This window comes from Eriocheir sinensis, chromosome 27 (assembly GCF_024679095.1).
Source record: "Eriocheir sinensis breed Jianghai 21 chromosome 27, ASM2467909v1, whole genome shotgun sequence".
NCBI classification, from domain to species: domain Eukaryota; kingdom Metazoa; phylum Arthropoda; class Malacostraca; order Decapoda; family Varunidae; genus Eriocheir; species Eriocheir sinensis.
The window spans coordinates 8,467,343-8,488,834 of record NC_066535.1 but is presented as its reverse complement, the minus strand read 5'-3'; the positions used below and the strand labels follow the sequence as shown (position 1 = coordinate 8,488,834).

At 40.3% G+C, this 21,492-nt stretch overlaps 1 protein-coding gene across 3 annotated transcripts in view; it reads left to right on the top strand.

Annotated features, from left to right (window-relative positions):
- Positions 1-21,492, top strand: part of LOC127004073 (PDZ domain-containing protein 8-like) — a 50,503-nt gene that overhangs the window by 15,987 nt on the left and 13,024 nt on the right. For all 3 annotated transcript variants that reach the window (XM_050871382.1, XM_050871381.1, XM_050871380.1), the window contains exons 7-12: positions 1,908-2,078; positions 2,281-2,478; positions 5,358-5,424; positions 17,268-17,674; positions 19,273-19,730; positions 20,204-20,390. In XM_050871382.1, coding sequence (XP_050727339.1) covers positions 1,908-2,078; positions 2,281-2,478; positions 5,358-5,424; positions 17,268-17,674; positions 19,273-19,730; positions 20,204-20,390 — 1,488 coding nt within the window. The remainder of the gene's footprint in view (positions 1-1,907; positions 2,079-2,280; positions 2,479-5,357; positions 5,425-17,267; positions 17,675-19,272; positions 19,731-20,203; positions 20,391-21,492) is intronic.

Here is a 21,492-nt window from a genome sequence, read left to right as displayed (position 1 = left end):
CCATAGGTAAGTGCATTTTGGGGGGGTTTCCACTTCAGGCAGGTCACTTCACTTCCACACATCTATATCCTTTTGAAAGAGGAGTATCAGTACACCTCACTAGCTGAATCTGCTTTGATTTTTTGTAATGGCCTGAAATGCAACACAGTTGTAATGGTATTTTTTCCCCAAGTATATAGAGTTACATGTATGTTTGCACCACCATATATTATAATATGTACGTGGGTTTCTCATTACTGAGCAAAGGAAGGAAGGAAAGGGAAAAGAGAGAGAGAGAGAGAGAGAGAGAGAGAGAGAGAGAGAGAGAGAGAGAGAGAGAGAGAGAGAGAGAGAGAGAGAGAGAGAGAGAGAGAGAGAGAGAGAGAGAGAGAGAGAGAGAGAGAGAGAGAGAGAGAGAGAGAGAGAGAGAGAGAGAGAGAGAGAGAGAGAGAGAGAGAGAGAGAGAGAGAGAGAGAGAGAGAGAGAGAGAGAGAGAGAGAGAGAGAGAGAGAGAGAGAGAGAGAGAGAGAGAGAGAGAGAGAGAGAGAGAGAGAGAGAGAGAGAGAGAGAGAGAGAGAGAGAGAGAGAGAGAGAGAGAGAGAGAGAGAGAGAGAGAGAGAGAGAGAGAGAGAGAGAGAGAGAGAGAGAGAGAGAGAGAGAGAGAGAGAGAGAGAGAGAGAGAGAGAGAGGTGTTCTTTGTGTCGTTATCTCCCCAAACAATCTGCTATATCAACACAGGTGTCACGATCTTGAACATAGTAATATCATTTCTTCAAGTTATTAATTTACTTTCTTTAAATTTTTGTTGGAGAATGGTGAATATTATAATGGAAATTAATTACCTATAACCTTATTTTAATATTAGAGGCTTACCATCAAAATTTCATGTTTCAAGTAGGCCTAGTTTGCGAGCACTTATGTACCTTGTGACATCATACTCAGAGGCATTTTGGGACTGAGATGCTGTCCTTTTTCGTCCCAGGCTGAGCGAGCGCATTCTTATGAGAGACAGCCACTTTCACAGAGGTACCGAATGCAAGGTGACTGATGGTAGGCTGGGTGACCGCCATCTAGACTAAGGCCAGCAGTGTTTCATGAGACACTCTGGGGTCTCCTGCAACTTTGCATGATTCCTGCAATGACAGTTGATCCATTGAATGGCATAGGGTGGCCAAGGCAGTGCACCCCCCCACCATATGCCCCTATTGATGTAGTAATTGAAATGTTTAGTTTTTTTAAGTTCACTGATCTAATCATGCAGCTAAGAAAGTGTAAAGTTGAGATATGCTCACCACTTTACAATAATTCCATCTGTCAACTTCTAAATTTCACCACAAGAAATTGTCAAGAGATTAGTACAATAATTTTATTTGCTTGAGTTTGGGGGTCGGAAATTAACTGAGAAACAAAATATTTTTTGATACACAGAAAAGACTCCTTGAGGTGTCCAGAAAGGGGGGAGATGCAAATAGTCATGGAGAATAAAACTATTGAAACTTATGGTGTATCAAGGGGCTACAATATTACCTTGGGGATTAACTTATGCAGTACCCTGTAATCACTTTATACACAAGTACCCTGTACAGTGTGTACACAGTACCCTGTATTAGTCCTGTAGGATTACAAAGTCACAAATGCCATCATGGCCAGAATAGAGGCTGTGACAGCAACAGGTTATATCAGTGTCTTTGGTTTAATGGAAGTGTGAATTGAGGTATTATGATTATATACTTAACAGGGTCCAATATTGCAGCACATAGGAATAACTCATAGCTCACATAGATGAGCTAAATTTTTACTATAGTCTTCTCATTTAAAAAAAAAAATGATTGCTTGCCACCCTTTGTCTAAAGAGCTTGAGTGTAAAAGGACTGGAGACAATTGTGTTATCCACAAAACAGTGGTTAACCATGATTCATTCTTTGCAGGCTTCATTGGTTGGTGAGGTGATGTACTGCACTGTGTTATTGACGGAGGTTCCTGTTGTTTGTGCTATTGAGAAGACTTCAGGCTTGTGGGTCATTCAGGATGTTTCTTTAAAACGTCCTCAAGGCTCTTCGGTTGGAATCCTACTGAGGAATTCAGAAGAGGGAACTCAGGTATTGCTTCCTCCCCCCTATCACTCTTAGTCTTGCTATGCCATACTTGGTGCCCTTTCTTATGGCACCATTCATAATAGATTTTTACATAAAGATGCATATTTTAGTCATGTATTTGAATGTATTAGCATAGTATATATTTCTACTACCTCTGTCTCTTTCTTGCAATACCATATTTCATCCTTCCTTATTTTTTCATCAGATTATAGAATCAGTCCAGCAAAACTCTCCAGCTCATCTTGCAGGCCTTCGAAAAAATGATGTTGTGTTAGCTGTTAATGGAACATTTTTAAACTCTGGCCAGCAGGCAGTAAAATTATTCTCTACGTGCAATATCAACGGTGACAAGAACAGCATCACTATAAGAGTGAAGAGACTAGTTCACTCTGAAGGAAAGAAGGTGAGTTGAAATTATATTTACACATTTTTGGAAAGTTTAACACTTACTCACATTTTTCTTGATTTCTTGTTTACTTATTAATTTTTATTTTTTTTCGGTTTTGTTTTCTGCTCACAATGTTGGTTTCCAGAATTATATTTTCTAATGCAACCATTTATTGGATGCCACAGTAATCAAAATAATTATATAATACTATTAGTTGCTGCTTTCACCACTTGAGTCTTCATTATCTCACTGACTCAGTGTAATTAAACTAACTTATTGGATGCCACAATAGAGTAGCTGAAACTATCATCAGTATTGTTAAACTAACAGTTGATGTATTCCTCTATTGAATTTTCTTAATCTCCAAAAATTATCATATATTGCAGCATATGATGCATTTTTCTTTCATAATCTGACCATCAAAACCAGCCTGTGTCTTATATGGTGAAGGCCTGGCTTGGGTTTAAGCTTGGGATCTACGAATCCCCCCCCAATTGTAATGATCACAGAGTTACATACTCGAGTGTGCGCCAAGGCCCTGCAAGTGTCGCCTCTGGAACTGGGCCGGTGGCTGTGAGTGTGCCCAATACATCCAAAACCAACAACTTCACGCACATCACTCCCACGTGGATTCCTGACACCATTCATTATAAAGAAAAACTGAAACCACCATTGTCGACCTGAGAAAATTCTGCATCACATTAGCATAAATTTGTAACAATAATGTAAAAACAAATACAGTAAACCCTCGATACAAAGGACTAATTGGGGGAGACGTTAGTCCGCTAATGCCGAAAGTCCGTTATGAGCGGGGGGGGGAAACGTAAAATAATACCGACGAACCTAATAAACGTAGGTATATAGATTTTTTTATTGTGTATGTTGTGTGCACGTTGTCTGTGTAGTCACACAGCACAGTTGGCAATGGACTGCGATTCACTGAGGCTGCCAGGTTGGCAGTGGGGCCCTGCAGGGGGGCCTTGTTGTTATGGGTATGGGTAAAATTTTATAAGTGCGCCAATCTCACACTGGCAGACAAAACTTTTTTTTTTTATAGTTTTCGGGGTGTTATGAAGTAATCTGTAAACTGTTTCTGTCACAGATCATTAAATGATTGACTTTTCAATGCCTGTGTTACACCCGCCGCAGCCCACAGCTGCAGCGACAAAATAATTCGCAGAGATGTTCAACTTGCTTACAGTTTCTACATTTCACTCACTGCTCACAAAGATTACAAGTGGACAAACTAGAACAAAACCAGGCAAATTAATGCTTTTCCTGCCATGTATTCCCACAGTGCTCATGCGTGATGGACAGCAGAGCAACTTATTTCTGCAAGGAGGTATTTCTCGCAACACCGGCCCGCGAACTGGACCACGCACGCCGCCTCCATGTTCTGTCCCACGCTGCGTATTTCCGCGCCCCACACTGAGTGCCAAATAAATTTACTAACCAAACATAACTTAACCTAACCTATCTAACTGGGGGCTTAGCCCCCCTCGACCCCCTTAATTTGTGCCAGTACTGACACTCACAAACACTTGGCTATTTTCCATTACATTTATGTCCTGGATTGATGCATAAGACTTTTTTGTATAAATATGTTCTTCATTTGAATGGAGACCACAAAGAGGAAAATATTTCATCAGATGGGCTGAAAAAGACTACGGTAACTGAAGGATGGGGCAGCAGATAAAGGGAGGAGGGTCAGGTGGCTAACAGAAGCTGTTGTAGTTACCAGAGGTGGGTGGTTTAAAAACTATTCTCGGTTGGTCCCTGTGGATTTCTGACCCTCTGACCTTGTCCGTTATATCCGAAATCCATTATAAGTGGGTCTGTTATATTGAGGGTTTACCATACTATAAAAAGCGGAGTTAAATGAAGTAGTGCATAAACATTTTCTTGTACTTATTTTCCTTCAACTCCTTAGTACTCAGCTATTTTTCATCATATTACTTTATTGAGCATGGATCCTGAATCTACATGCTTTTCTGATTCCGTTGGTGTAGGTTACGTCCCAATGTAAAAATATATAGAGGGTCAAAACTGCCTCAAGACATAATCTGTGCTGTGATGGTGTTCATTTGCCTCAGCATTTGTTTGTGCGAGAGCGGCAGGTCTAAGTAAACAAATGCCAACCGTATGAACGCCATCACAGCTTCTGTTTTGAGGTAGTTTTGACCCTCTTTATTTTTACAATGGGACGTAACCTACACGAAAAGAATCAAAAAAGCATTTAGATTCAGGATCTGTGCTTAAATAAGTATTTCAATGAAAAATAACTGAGTATTAAGGTGTTAAAGAGAAATAAGTGAAAATACAGTCATCCCCCGCCGTTCGCGGGTATTTCGTTCCCGGACTTCGGCGCGATGCGCGAAACCGCGAACGGCGGGACTATAACCCTATGGGAAAATATGCATTTGGGGAAGTCACCTCTGACACGTCATATAAAACATGTTTTTTTCGTTCCCAAAAGTAGCCCAATTTGCGATAAGTAGTATTTATGTGCTACTCCATTTAACTCGGATTTTCATATATTCGTTTTTACATTATTGCTACAATATTATACTAATGTGATGCAAAATTTCCACAGAATGATAATGGTGGTCTCAGTTTTCATAATAATGAATGGCGGGGTTAGGAAATCGGGTGGGAGTGAGGTGTTTGTAGTCGTCGGTTTTGGATGAACTGGGCAAACTCACAGCCACTGCAGCAGGCTGCTGGCATCACTTTGCACAATGGAGTGGGATAGGGGACGTGGACTCCAGTATGTAACTCTGTGGTAACAATTTTTTAACATTATTGATGTTAAAATTTTGATGCGTCACATGTTGAAAATATGGTAGTTAAACTAACTTACTTTTCTCTTCATTAACTGTGAACTGACCCTTCAGATGTTACCTGAGCACAAAACTGTGGGCTCAGATGCTTCTTCAGCAGTTGTCGGAGAAGAAGCTTCAGGTAGACTTCATGTGTACTCCAGTGCCCACACCAGTGTGGCACCTTGCACCAGCAGCTGTAGTTATAGTGGAGACAAATCTTGTGCCTGGGTAGACACCTCCAGTAGTGGTCATCAACCTGGATGTGCTTGGACAAGTGATTTTACTGGTGCTGCTCTTGGGGGTGGGAATGTGACAGTGAGTGGTGGTGGTGGTGGTGGTGGTGGTGTTAGTGGTGGTGGTGGTAGTGGTAGTGGTGGTGGTGGTGGTCATGGTAATAAGTACAAAGGAGGGAAGGAGGGAGGAAACACCTTCTTTCCTTTCGTTGCTAGTGGTAGTAGTGGCAGTGGCGGTGCTGGCAATATTAGGGGTGGTGACAGTGGTGGTGGAGGTGGCATCAGCAGCAGCAGCATCAGTAGTCGCAGTGGTGTTAGTGGTTGTGGAGGTGGTAGTTGTAATGTAAGTAATAATACTATTGCTTGCACTAGTAGTGGTAGCTCTGGGCCTATGCTGATTGGCACTGATGATGATGTAATGCCTGGAGGGTCCCGTGCTATTAGTCCCTCTCATTTGCTTGCTGGAATAATGGGTACCTTCAACGGAGGCCGGCCAGCTAAGCACCGCTCTTTGCCAGGCTCTCCTGTCCTGCAGCGCACCAGTAGAAAACGTGTTAACTCAACACGTGATGGTAAACACATCAACATTTCATGCTCTTTCATTCACTGTTGTGTTTTCATTTTTTTTCTGTAATATTTGATTATCAAGGTATTCCCAACACAAAAAGGTATCTCTTTATAGGGTATGTTTGCCAATTCGTATACAATTCAAATTAGTTATCATACTTGGAAAAAAAATCACTGAAAAATTGAGCCGAGGTAGAAAAATAGTAAAATATCCTTATCAACCATCATTTTCATATTCTATTCTTCTATTTCTATCTATCTATCTATCTGTTTATGTCTCCAATGCCCTGTTCCCTCAAGGGAGTGGCCACAGCAGAAACATCTCTTTAAGTTCTCCTGTAGCAGCACTCTCTCAGCACACTCAATCCATTGCCAGCCAACCCTCTCCAATGCCTGTCCACTCCTTTGATTCATTTCACTGGTGGTCTCCCCCTAACACCCCCTCCCTAATTCCTGTCCTTACATAGTCTCTTCATAGTCATCATCCATTCTCATCATATATCCAAACTATCTCAGAGCACCACATTTGACCCATTCAACCACTCCTTAATCCACTCCCTGTGCTGCTACAGTCATCCTAAACCTTTCATACATACTACTGTCATTGCTTTCTCCATCTCTTCCTGACTCACCACATGCACCTCATATGGGTAATTTACAATGTGTTGGATAAGAGTTGGATAAGAGTGGATATGGAGACGAGACAGTGCGAGCGTAGCTCTTTTCCCGTATGTCACAACTAGGTAAATACACACACACACACACACACAGAAAGGAAAAAAACTAAGCACTGCTTCTACAAAGAAAAGTAGGAGCAAACAAATGGACTGTTAGATTCGGTTTTGAGGTGTCATGATATGCCCATCTAGAAAGAGTTTAAGTCATAAGGAGGAGGACATGCAGAAAATGGAAGGTTGTTCCAAAGGTTACTACCACAAGGGATGAAAGGAAGGTGCTAGATAATTCTTGCACAAGGGATTTGGATAGCATAGGTGTGGGCTAGAGTAGAAAGTCTATTATTGGGGATGGGCTATGGGAGTGGTGGAGGCATGCAAGAGGCAAGTTCAGAAGAGTATTTAGCATGGAAATATCAATAGAGAACAGAGAGACAATACTGCAGAAGACTTTAAGAGATAGAAGACTGATAGTAGGAGTACAGGAGCTGATGAGGCAAAAGCCCTTGACTACTTTGCCCAAAAGGGTTGTGTGTGTGTGCAACATCTCCACACATGAAATGTATACTCCATTCAAGATGCTAGGTCCTCGTATAAGCTTAGCATCTGTGAGGGGGAAAAGAACTAGCAGAACTCCTAATCAAGAGGAAGCTGATTTAGCTAGATATGAGATATGAAATTTGCAGCCGAGATGCATATAAATTGGCAAACATACCCTATATATTTATGTTTGCTTGGACTGTCTTCCCACATTTGATGATCCTATGATCATGAATGCTCCTAGAAGGGGTGGTCGTGGCAGTCATCATTGTGCACTCTTTCTGGCACACACTTTTGTTCCTACCCTCCGAATTTCTTGTTACATATAGTCTGCATTTATTTCGTAAACTTAATGTTAAATAAATAAATTCTCTTTACATGTCTAAACTATCTCAATGTATTTTTTAATTTTCCATGTAAGTTACCACAGATACTGTACTTACATTTATCTTTTTATCTATTAGCCATTTTTCCTTAAACTGCACACCTTATTTTGTAAGGTTGCCATTAGTATGATGTGTGAAGAGAACTGGTGTCAAAAGAGGGAGTACCTTTCATAGTGTTTTGCATATGTACATTGCATTCTTATTGTTGCCTCCATATCCTCCTTAGGGTTGGAGCTTTTCCACACCTACCATCAAAGTGAATGCAGCATGTTGCAACTTGTTTATCATCGATTTCTCTGAAAAAGCTTGAATTTATGATTGAGCATGTTATTTATCTCTTCATGCTATTGTTGTAAGCTTGTGTTCAGCCTAAGAGAAAATATTCAGTCAGTATCTTATTCAGTCTCTTTGATTTTGATGTCTTCACCTTATATATATATATATATATATATATATATATATATATATATATATATATATATATATATATATATATATATATATATATATATATATATATATATATATATATATATATATATATTATATTATATTATATTATATTATATTATATTATATACAGTACCCTCCTGAGTTTAGTGCTTGCTTTCTTCCTAAGGTATAGCACTAAACTCAAGGATCGCGAGACTTGGCGTATTGAAAACACAGAAAAAGCACAATTTATTTTGACCTGTGGAGAAGCTGACTTTTTTCCTACTTTATTGCCTTGTTATCTCAAAATACATACCTTGGAAAAAGGAAGAAAATGGGAAGAGAGAACAGGTTGTCTTGAAGCTGCAGCTTAAGGCACCTGCCTTATGATTGGCTGACAGTTCTGAAAACATGCTTGTGAAATGCTGAGTCTGATGACGTCATTGATGGCACTCACCCAGTCAGCGCCCTCTCTGCCTTAGCATGCCTCTAACTACGGTGAAATGAAAGCTTTGTGAATTTGAAGTTAATGTTGATAGTTAAATCAGTGGTTCCTAGTTTTCCCTCGGGCCATTAGTGCACATCTCTGTGAATCCCATCCCTGGGGCTGGATTCACAATGCGTTTAGTTTGTAGTTTCTGGCCTCAACAACAAAGTGTGATTCACAAAGCTCCGTGGTAGCAACAACAGTCCCCTCCCGAGTTTCGCGTTTGCTTTGTTCCGAGGGTATAGTGCTAAACTCGAGGATCGCGAAACTCAGGGTATTGAAAACACTGAAAAAGTGCTTATTTGTTCCGACCCGTGGAGATGACTTTTTTTTCGACTTTACTCCCTTGTTATCTCAAAATACGTACCTTGGTAAAAGGAAGAAAATGGGAAGTGAGAATGGGTCATTTTGAAGCCGCAGTTGGTAGGCGGCTGCCTTACGATTGGCTGGCAGTTCTGAAAACACGCTTGTGATTCGCTGAGTCCGATGATGTCATCGACGGCGCTGACCCAATCAGCAGCCTAGCTGCCTTAAGGCAGTGTCACACTGGCCGTTTTCCTCCAACCGTTAGGGCTACGGGCAACCACGGTGATCCATGCGCCCAACTGGGAGCGAGTTGTCAGTTGTCCATAAGCTGGTGTCACACTGGGCCTTTTTCCTCCAACCGCATTGGCGGTAGGGGCAGCTGGCAACTCCAACTTTTCCGGGTGTCAGTCACACACGGCCAAGGTCAGTTGCCCATATCCGCAACGTAAACAAAGCAGTCGCCCTGTGCGGCCTGCAAAAGTAACGACGAAACGAAAGCTTTGTTCAGAAGTTAACAGTGATAGTTAAATCGATAGTTCGTTGTTTTTATACCAGCCCATTAGCACGCATCTCTGTGAATCCCGCCCCAGCACGTGTGAACACGGTGAACACGGTCACCCAACTGAGGGAGTCAAAAGGTGCTAGTGTCAAATTGGGCCTTTTTCCTCCAACTGCATTGGCGGTAAGGGCAACTGGCAACTCCAACTTTTCTGGATGTGCGTCACACACAGCCAAGGTCGGTTGCCCGTAAACAAAGCAGTCGCCTTGTATCCACGTGGTGTCGTCTGCTAAAGTAAGGGCTGTCGCGGCTTGTGCAGCCATTACCCAAGTTATGGACTTGTTGCTGCAGTTAAATGAAAGGAAGAAGCGGTTGTGGGCACGATTGTGGCTTCAAAGACGGGAGGACAGTAGAGTTTCTCCAAACCTCGTCAGAGAACTGGGTAAATTTCCAGAACGTCACCCGTGGGACACTGTTGGATGAACCTATTTTTTCTGGTAGTTTTCGGTGTGTTATGAAATAATCTGCTGACAGTTTCTGTTGAAAATCATTAAATCACTAATATAATGATTGACTTTTTAATGCCTGTTGTACGTGCACCCGCCGCCGCCCACTGCCGCAGCTGCGAAATAGCTCGCAGAGAAGTTCAACTTGCTTACAGTTTCTATATTTCACTCAGCGCTCACAAAGATCACAAGTGGACAAACTAGAACAAAACCAGGCAAATTAATGTTTTTTCCTGCTGTGTATTCCCCCAGCGCGCATGCGTGGTGAATAGCAGAACGTCTTATTACAGCGAGGAGATATTTCTCGCAACACCAGCCAGCGTAGTGGACCACCGCCATCATGTCTTATCAATCAAATAGTAAACAAAGCAGCTCTACCAGGCCACTTTACAAGTCTCTTAGGGACCATCTTCCACTGCTCCTCACTCCTCAGCCACTGCCGTCGTCTGTCTGTTTACATACAGCTGCGCGGTATCCACGTACCCACGCTTGTACCCAAAACCTTTTTCATTCGTACGGACAACTGACAACTCGCTCCTGGTTGGGCATACGTGCAGTTGCCCGTAGCCCCAATTGTTGGATGAAAACGGCCAGTGTGACTTTTAAGGCAACGCGCATGACGCCAACAGTAGGTAAACGTGACCCGTACATGTCAAAGCAGTGTGAAACTTGGGACGGTAATGCGAGAAAGTCGGGATGGTGAGAATTTAGGACTGCACGAAACTCGAGGATCACAAAACTCGGATAGTGCGAAACTCGAGAGGATACTGTGTATGTTGTTAATCGCCTTAATGCGTGTATTCACAAAACATTGATAATGTCACGAGGCGTGCTGGCTACTATATGTTGTCCACCGTGCTAATGCCCGCATTCTCAAAGCTCTTTTGTCACGCTGCGTGACATAAATTTCTTGTCCAATAACGTGCTACAGCTTCAGAAGTGTAGTAAATGCTGACAATACTATCATAATACTTATAAATCGTGTTTCTCAACTTGAAATATAACTTTTTGAGTAAAAGAAGCCAATTCCTTTATAAAATGTGGATATATTTATTCTGAGAGATTTGAGAAGTGTGAGTGGTATGATACCGCCGCCCGGGACTGCCAATCCTCCCTCCTCCTCCCTTCTATCCTTCCTTCCCCTTTATTCCTACCTCCTCATCCATTCATCCATCCATCTCTAGATTTTGTTCCTCCATAGAGAGACCATGGACCTTTGTCGGGTGACAGCCCATGAAGAGGGAGCCGACAGACCGAGTTTATCGGCTGTCACTGACCAAAAGTCAGCGCTGTCAATGAGGATCAGCATGTCTCTGCCCTACTCATTTTGTCTTGTTTTTTTTTATCTTCTCATCCTTAATATCTAAAGCGTTCACCAGATAGAGCAAAACAATCTTAACTTACCCTTGTTCCTCCCTTCCGTCCTTTGGTCCTGTCATAATCTGCCCCTCATTTTCCTTTACTTTCTTCTTGCCTCAATCTCCTTCTTATCATCTATTTCTTCCCCTTAAGTATATTCATAGATAACAAGCCGTCGAAAAGCAGAGTTTCCTTGACGTAAATGTGAAGCAAACAACGAGATAAGTTCCCAGACCACCATTTAGCACAGTTCACCTTAAAAAGATGAAAACCTTTAATTATAACATAAATGCCTAAATCAATTAGAAGTAAAAAGTGGGGAAAAAGTAAATATAGTCTAAGAAACATTATAGAGCCATTATGTTTCATTATGAAGGAAAAAGGAAGAAAACGGGAAGAGAACAAGTCGTTTTGAAGCTGCAGCTGAAGGCGGCTGCCTTATGATTGGCTGACAGTCCTGAAAAAACGCTTATGATTTGCTGTGAGTCTGATGACGTCATTGACAGTGCTCATCCAATCAGCGGCCTCTCTGCCTTAGTGCGCTTCTAACTACGATGAAACGAAAGCTTTGTGATCACTAGCATAGAGAGGTGATGGATATCAACATGGTCACCCAAGTGAGGGAGTCTAAGGCAGCGCGCATGATGCCGATGGTAAGTAGACGTGACCCGTACATGTTAAAGCAGCGCGAAACTTGGAGCGATTATGCGCGGAAGTTGGGATGATAAGAATTTCGGACTAAGTGGGAAACTTGAGGGTCACAAAACTCAGATACCGTGAAACTCAGGAGGGCATTGGCGGATCAAAGGGGGGGCCCAGGGGGCCCATGATCCTGAGCGGATACAGGAAAACTAGCTCAAAAGCGTGCTGCGGCTATAACAATGTTTTTTCTCAGAGAAATCGGCCATCTCATTCGGATCCGAAGAGGAACACTGGCCGCCAAGGAATGCCTTGGCACCAAGTCCAGGTCGATATGCCCATTGATTTAGGGCAGTCCACCAGTTATTGAGGAGCAAGACTGCCGAGAATGGCGAACTGGTAATGCCAATTGCCCATCCACCCGCAAAAATCCCCTCCGGAAATAAAAAACTACTTTTTTCCTGGATCCGCGCCTGCAGGAGGGTACTGTACATATATATATATATATATATATATATATATATATATATATATATATATATATATATATATATTTATATATATATATATATATATATATATATACACACACACACACACACACACACACACACACACACACACACACACACACACACACGAGGAGATGATGAAGAAAATAATAGTTACAATGATAAGGCCAAGGTTGGAGTATGCCGCAGTGGTCTGGTCTCATCACGAAAAGAAGAACTTAAGAAAGCTGGAAAGAGTGCAGAGAGTGGCAACTAAGATGGTACCGGAACTTAGAGATCGGACTTATGAGGAGAGACTCAATAGCATGGGGCTCACAACCCTGGAGAGAAGAAGAGAAAGAGGAGACCTGATAGCGGTGTACAGGGTGGCGAGCGGAGTGGAACATTTGGACAGAGAGGACCTGTGTGTGTGGAACGAGAGAGAAACGAGAGGACATGGAATGAAGTTGAGGGCGACCACGTGTAGGCGAGATGTGAAAAAGTTTAGCTTCTCAAACAGAAGCTTTGAGCTATGGAATAGGCTGGAGGAGGAAGTGGTTTGTGCAAGAAACATTCATGATTTTAAGGAAAAGTTGGACAAGAGCGGATATGAAGACGGGACAGCGCGAGCGTAGCTCTTTTCCCGTATGTCACAACTAGGTAAATACACACACTTATATATCATCATCATCATCATTTTGTTTAACGTCCGTTTTCACTCTTCCTAAGCGGTTGGACGCTTTATGGCTCTCCTCCATTCTACTCTGTCTTCTGCCTGATGTTCATCCAATCCCATCAATGCCAAGTCTTCCTGTATACACCTTCTTCATGTTTTCCTAGGTCTACCAACTGGTCTCTTTCCTTCTACCTCTAATCTCTCCACAACTCCCAGCACTGTACCCTCATATATATATATATATATATATATATATATATATATATATATATATATATATATATATATATATATATATATATATATATATATATATATATATATATATATATATATATATATATGGTGATTCATATATACTATACAGTAGAACGTTAATTTCAATAGAGAGAGATTTTGTACTGGTTTTTATGTTTTATTGCTTGAGAAAATAGAAAGCAACTTGATTCAGAATGACTTTCATTATTAAGTAAATAATTATATCAATATGTTTAGTTGAAACATAACAAAACATTCACTCACTGATTAATGCAGATAAATCTACAGGATATGAAGTGGTCCATCAAATTGCAAGTAACTGCTGTGAGTGTGGTGGCCATTTCCAAGGTTACACTATTACAGTATCTTTACCCACTCCTGACTTGTTTGCCTCCCCTCCCACACTCTACCATACGCTTCCTCCTCTATATAATTATTTACTTTCTTGATTTTAATGCTGGTTTAGACTGTAAAATAAACATTCATATACCTTTGGTTTTAGGAAGTTGTTAGTGGTCCAGTCCTGAGAATTATGGTGCCTCTGCAGTGTAGTGGTTAGCATGCCTTGCTACACATCCATGAGCTTGGGTTCAATCCTGGCCCAAGGCAGTCAGGGCCTCACCCAGCTGTTCATCCTCCCCTTTGGGCTGGCTGATAAATTGGTACCTGGGGAAAGCAAACTGTATTAAGTGTAGTCACACTTTCCTTGTGTCCTGGGATACTGGGATCTTATCCACCATAGGCTCAAGGGCTAATGAGATAGAGATGACCACCGAGGCTACACACAGCTTAGCATATGCCCCCAAACTAAATATTACATAACTTTAACATAAGCACTTGCAACCAAACAGGAATTGCAAGCATTTGCAACCAAACAGGAATTGCATCTCCTTGTTTGGCAAGTTGATTTATCAACAAGTAGTATGTAGTCTTCATGTTGCTTGGATAGCAATGTTCTCAAATTATTGGAATAATCTAATGATGACAATGGGTGTGTGGGAAAGTCTTAGAGGCCAAGTTCAACGTAGGTTAAATGAAACTATGAAGACTGCATTTAATCAATTTGATGTTCATAACTGAAGGTGTCACATTAAATAAAAAAATTGTAAATGAATATACATTAAATCAACGATCTACTGTATTTTATCAATCAGATGCACTTGGAACTCTCTAGTCCAGCACTCATGGAGCCAGGCAAGTGATGGATGGTGGGGTCTGCCATGTTAAAGACTGTATGAACATATTATGTTGTGTGAATACATCATAAATGGCAAAGTTCAAAATGGTGTTTTGGGGATAAACCATACAAGTAGTTCAGTCAAGTCAAGTAATACTTCCAGTTCACACAAAGTTCTTAAGAAAGTTTCTCTTCAGTTTCTTAGCGATGCTGCTCTCTCCAGAACTGCAAAATTTTTGTGCTTTTTCCTACAAGTACTAGCATCACCTATAGTTTCTGCCATCCTTATACACATGATGTGGCAAAAATATTCAAAAGTGTCTGCTAAAGCATTTAGTCATAACATGAAAATATCAACAAAACTGTTGTCAGTAAAAATGTTCTGTGATTTAAAATCTGTTGAGGGTTGGAATATGTATATTGTGATGCTATGTATGAGAACAATGGTAATTCATATCTCTCTTTTCTATAAATAACTTCCAGTTGGAAAAATATTGTTAAAAGGTTGTAAAACGGTGAGTGATGACAGTAGTGCATGAACAGCAATAATGCTGCACCAGGCTCAAAGTACTGCATGTGGGTTTCAATTTCTTTGCTTCAAAATCTGCTTAACTTAGAAGTTTCCATTCTATAAGAAAGTTCACTAAAGAATTAAAAGTGCACTGTGTTTTTAATAATGTGTAGTAAAGTAAAGGTAATCATGAAAATTTCATTCATGAAAAGAGATGAGAACGAATATTATAATTTTGATATAAGTGATATGCTAAAGCTTAGAAGGAGGTTATCATGGTGCAGTTTTAGATAAACTGGTTGTACATTTGTACTAAAAACACAAGGGGAAAGGCAGAACTAAAAGAAAACAAAAGAAAATGTAAACATAGGAGCAGAAACATGCTATTATATTATTGTGAAGTGAGAATAATATATGCATGATAGGCTAAAGATATTGATCACAGTAACATAAGATTGCAGTGAAAGAAAAATCAAATGTTCTGCATAGTTGGCATTGTCATGCAATGAGGGAAACAAGTCTACCAAGAGTAGTTGAGGATTTAGAGTGTGGATAATAGTGGAAGGAAAATCATTTGTGATATAGTTGGTAAATGTAGCATCAACAATGGCTCAGCCTTGTGCCTTTATTTATTTTGAGTATAAATTAGTTTTGTTAGTTGTACAGTGTTCCCTTTTTATTCACAGATTTATTATTTGCGAGTTATTTTAGAAAAATATAAATGTGAAATATTTGTAAATATGCAACAAATTTGAAATGCCCTCCATGCATATGGCAGCAGTGTAAACAAACACTACAGGGGGCCCATGCTGTCACCTTATTCTTCAGTTGCGTTGTGTCCTAAATGGTCATCAGTGTTGCTATTATTTTCATGGCCCTTATCATGTGCTCTCCACATGGCTTCCAGACATAGTTGAGCCATGTCAAAGACAAATACTTACAGAAAAGATGGCAAGGTATTCAAGAGAAGCAGAAAAGTAATGACACTGAAAGAAAAGTGATCCTGGACAAGCTTGAGAGCGGTATGAATATTTGTGGTTTGGGCCATTCGCAGGGATGTCAAGAACAACAACTGTGAAAAATAAGGGAACACTGTATTTTCTGAATGTTACAATACTTATACTGTTTGAGAATTCATGGTTATTCTACTCTAAATTATGTTCTGAGCAGTGAATATAGTTTTTCAATTGTGGAGTATATTTTTGTAATGATTCGTGTACTTTATCAAACTATTTCCAGTTATCAAAAAATAGTATTATGCATATATTTTTGTTTTTATTGCTAAAATGCATTTGCCCTGTCTAGAATTCTTGTATTATTTCCACACCATTATAGTCTGTGGCATGTTTATCAATAATTTTAACTATATTCTTTGTTGAAATTACATTTTACTACAATACAACTACAAGAAAACATATGAAGCATAACTACTTGTATGTAAACAGAAAAAAAAGGATAATGAGCCTCTAAATCTGAAATGACCAGTATTAAACTCTTAGTCACTATTGTTGAAACTGAAGTAACAATGAGCCTTCACTATAGCAAGCATATTATATAGGGCCACAAGAAAGAGATTATACAGATTTATAAGGCTATTCTCTTTGTACATATTTCACTCGGGATTGAATGTGCAAATGTTTTAAAAATAGCCACTGGCTGCAACTGTCTATGTATTTCAGTTTCTGTAATTTAATTCTCTTCACAGTTTTCACTTAAAAACTAGGTTATCTATTCAATAGATGCCATTTCTGAAAATTTTGCAATCCCAAAAGTTCAAAGATTTCAAGCATTTTAGTTTAGAAAACACACTGGGGCCATTACCATTATTATCCTTATTTTCATGTTGGGTTTGGATATTATTGGATAGGCATGTAAAGTTGGGCCCTAGTTATTAATCTGAATACCCAGATTTGCAGATATTTCCGAGACGTTGAAAATTGTGTAGTCATAAATATATAAGTTAGAGACCTAAACAGGCTGTTGACCTCTAATGGAAAACATAGGTGCACTGATAGCTCACTAAAATATAGTGGATACATCTGATATTTTTGCTGTTGAAGTTTGTGAATATCAATATTGAGAGATATAGCCATTAAAATGCAATGTTGTCAGTTTTTTATCTAGTGCAAATTTATTTTCAAAGTTCTGATGTGTCCATTCAAACAACAAGTGCTATATAGTAGTATAGTTTATGATTTATTTATTTATTTTTTTCAGCTTCTAAACTTTGCTTTTTTTCAGGTGAAATCAGCGGAAGCGGCCGATCAACACCAGACTCCAGCCACAACAACAGTCCTGAAATGAAGCGCAAACTATTAGACCTGCACACACTCTCCATCGACCCCAGACCTGCTGTTCTGAGTCAAGACAAATCTCCAATGACATCTGCTGCTTCTAAGACCATTCCAAGGGCTGTCTCTAGTTTCAATCAAGACAAATCTCCAGTTTACACTTCTGTTCAGAGTTTTCCTGGACCTCAGTCCACCGAGAGGCCTCCCTCCACCCACAGTAGTAAAGCCGGAACTCCAACCTCATCAGAAATTTTAATGAATATTATTAATTCAGAGAAGAGAGGATGCAAGAAGTATGGAGGGAAAAGTAAAGGACAGGTGAAGTTGTTACAGACACCTTTCATTGATGGCAGCTGTGTAAGTATGAAGTGTATAAGGCTGGGTTCACACATAGCTGACTTATGCATCTCAATCACTTCCATTCTGTCCTGACCTAGAAAATATTTAGAACGAGATCATTTGTGGGCGTTTCTTTTTGTGAGGCATGGTGCTCCTGTAGGTGACTGAGGACGACTGCTCGCCGGCTAGTTGGCCGGGCACCGGCACAATGCTTCTTGGCAGCATTGCCACGTGATGCAACCTTGCAGTTTCCATCCCGCCTGATGCTACCAGTCGGAGCCTCATCCCTGCCTGGTGGTGTCTGACCCTGCCTGACGGCGTTGTTATCCTGTCCTATGCCAATTTCTTCCAACTGTTCCGTCCAGTCCCAACTAGCCCAAAATTTTTTGAACACGCTAAAAACATTGGCCCGCTTCCCACTTCCTGCCATTCGGTGGCAACCCCACACACCCACCCACGTTTACCAGCGACCATGGCCACGAAGCCACATATTTTGTCCCGTCTTCACTGGTTGGGACAGAATGGGCCGAACGGGACAACAAATCAGCTATGTGTGAACCCAGCTTAAGGTTGTATAGATTAAGGTGAAATAGCGAATGCAAACAACCCCCCACACACACACACTGTAAGAAATTAGAGAGGATACAAGGAATAGCTACCAAGAGGGAACCAGAACTGGAGAACTTTACCTATGAAGAAAGATTAAAAGAAGTTCAGTTGTTAACCCTGGAAGAAAGAAAGAGGTGACCTAATTACATTATATAAACTTGTAAATGACCTGGCAAAATCAGATAATAATGACCTAACGCTGAAGGGAGAAGTGAAGACAGAGAACTAACGGGTCATGACAAAAAATTGAGGGAGGGAACATGTCTATTGGATGCAGCTTTCCTTACAGAAGCACAAAGGCACTTGGAACAAATTAAATGAGGAAGAGGAAGCAAAAAGTATAAGAAGCTTTAAGGAAAAATTAGATGAATATAGATATATATGGAAATAGAACCTTGCAAGTGTAGCTTTAGCCCTTTATATTACAATAGGTAAATACGTGCGTACACTCACACACACATTCAATAAAAGAATTAAAGAAGATAATTCAGTCTTACAAAGCCAACAAGTATTGAATTGAATTCTCTCCTAGATAAACTCAGTGTCAAAAATATGCCTAGGTTTGAAGAGTTATATGAAATGATGCGGCAAAATATGGGACATTATGAGCTTCCGGCTATCCTCAAAAATTATAGGAAAGCAGGAACACACATACTTATACTTATATTTTTTATAATGTATACCTGTTTATACTAGTACAGTATATATAAATGGAGATTGAAACAGTTGTCCCATCTCCAACCTCATTAATGGGGTAGCAGAATCGCTGTGCTACCATCCTTGCTAGAGAGTAATGCTTGAAAGTTATCATGATACCTTTTTAGTAGGTGACCCAGCCACAATGTGAAAACTGATATTCCCAAATTATTTCTGCACTATATTAAATTTCTTAGTCTCATTCTTGTGTGTGTACTTATGTGTTAGTATAAAGCTGCTATGCAAAAAAAAAAAAAATAATAATAATAATAATAATAATAGGTTTTTTTTTTTTTTTTTTTTTTTTCCAGGATCCTTCATTTGATAGTGATTTTGAGTTTTGGTTAGAGGAAGAAAATAAATACATGTGTGTAGCTGTTTGGAGTAGAAGTATTTCTAACTCAAAAGAAGATTTTGGCCTACCACCTGAAAAACTAAAGGAAACTCGAGAAAAGTGCAAACTAAAGGACAATGAGAAGGATAGGAGAAAGAACAGTGAAAATGAAAAACTGAAGACTGCAAGTGAAAATGTGGCAGGTGGTTTGACAGAAGACACATTAGTGGGCTATGTAATCTTGCCGCTCATCTCTCTCATCCCGGAGACAACCCTCAACACCCAAGGGCATGCCATCAAGATTCTGAGTTTGAATCCCCCTCATCCTAAGTGCCCAGAAGTGGCATCTGATCCACTTAACTTACATAAAGGATTCAACCCAAGCTTTTGTTATGGGGATATGATGCTCTCACTGACATACCAACCCCAAGATAGGTATGTAGTTTCCATATAGTTATAGTTTTATTTTATTACATAATATAAGTTACTTTTAAGTCATGGAAAGAATAAGAATGTAATTGTTTTTGTGTGCTACTACACATAGCTCTTAAGGATAGTTTGATGATTTAATGGTAACATGAGTTTGTGCTATTAGAAATTTTGCCACTCAATATACTGTGCTATACAGGCCATGTTATTTGATTTTTGCTTGTGCAATTTATTTTTTCACTGAATTTCATTTAGTTCTGTCTCTGACTTGTGGCTCTTGAGACCTGCTGGCTTACTAGAAAATTTCTGATTGAATATTCTGTAGCTCATGCTATTTTCTAATTGTGCAATTTGATCTCACATTATTTGGGACTCTGCTCTACACTACTTTTGAGTATTTGCACAGTCTAACATGTTTCATGCTCATGTATAAATTTGCTGCCTATTTATGTTTTCCATGGTCCATGTATAATCCACAGATGTGATACTCTTAGTCGGGTAGTTCTTGACAAGAATGCACTCTCTGAAGATGAAAGCCTGACAGACTGCACATTGTCTGAGGATGAAGATGTGCCCACGATACACGAGGCTGCTGAGGACCGTAACCATGACTTCAAGAGAACCCACTTCCACTCTGCCACACAGTGTAACTTTTGCAGAAAGAAGGTAAATGCCTGATTTTTCTATCATCATGCTTTGTCTTAAACTTCTAGGCCATGGGTATTTTCTCACACGCCTCCTATGGGCAATTTTAGTAAGGGCTGAGCACTAGTTATTTTTTCTGAGCTCAATTACTCCAGTACCATCTCTCCACTCAAGTTAATATTGGCTGAATTAGACTCAGCTTACCTTGAGATTGATTATGATTGATGTTGAAAATTGTAACTTAAGATTTAGTGGGAGCAGGAGAGGTGAGAGCATTGCTCAGTGGCAGTATCGTAACCAATGAGTTGGAGGTGTCACTGTATGAAGCTAAGCATCAGGTTGTTGGAAACTAGCAGCACCTTGCTGGACTACCATAGCCACATTTGTGGTAGCCAAGCCCTACCCTGCATTCACAAGGTGACCTTATTATTACACCACAATTTGATTTTAGTATTGTTTATATGGTGTGTAGTAATTTTAATCATTATATTGTGGAGCTAAAAGGGAGGGGGGGTACCTTTGGTACTTTGTTTTTAGGTGATATTGGTTTATATCTTTTTTTTTTTTCTGTAGGATGGTGGTGGTTCCAGATGATCTGGTTCCCTCTGGGAATGAGCACTGCACTAGCCCTGCCAGTTGCCAGTGGTCCCTCTGATGGAGGACAAAAAGTGGCTATGGGAGGAAGGGGGGTTTCCATCTGTCCCAGGGAAGGGGAGGAGGGGAAGAAGGGAGGAGCTCCTTAGGGTGGCATGTGCAAACGTGAATGGAGTGAATGAGAAAGGGAAGAGAAGGGAGATGACAGATGAATTTCTGAAAGGAAGGATTGATGTGCTAGGTGAGAGACACATTTGAAAGGATGTGGTATGTGGGAGTGTGGGAGTGATGGCAGGGAGAAGCTGTGGGAGGGTGTAGAGGGGAGAGTAGTATGGGAGCTGGCCTAATAGCCATAATTGGCTGATGGCAAAAAAAAAAAAAAGTATGGGAGGAAGAAGGTAGAGGGATGTGTATTATTGGCCTCCCCATGTGTGTGGGCAGGAGTGGATGGGCATGGGTGATGTGGCTCAAGGATTGTGTGGATGATGGGAAAGATAGGTATAGTAAAGTATATGCCAGTATATGAATA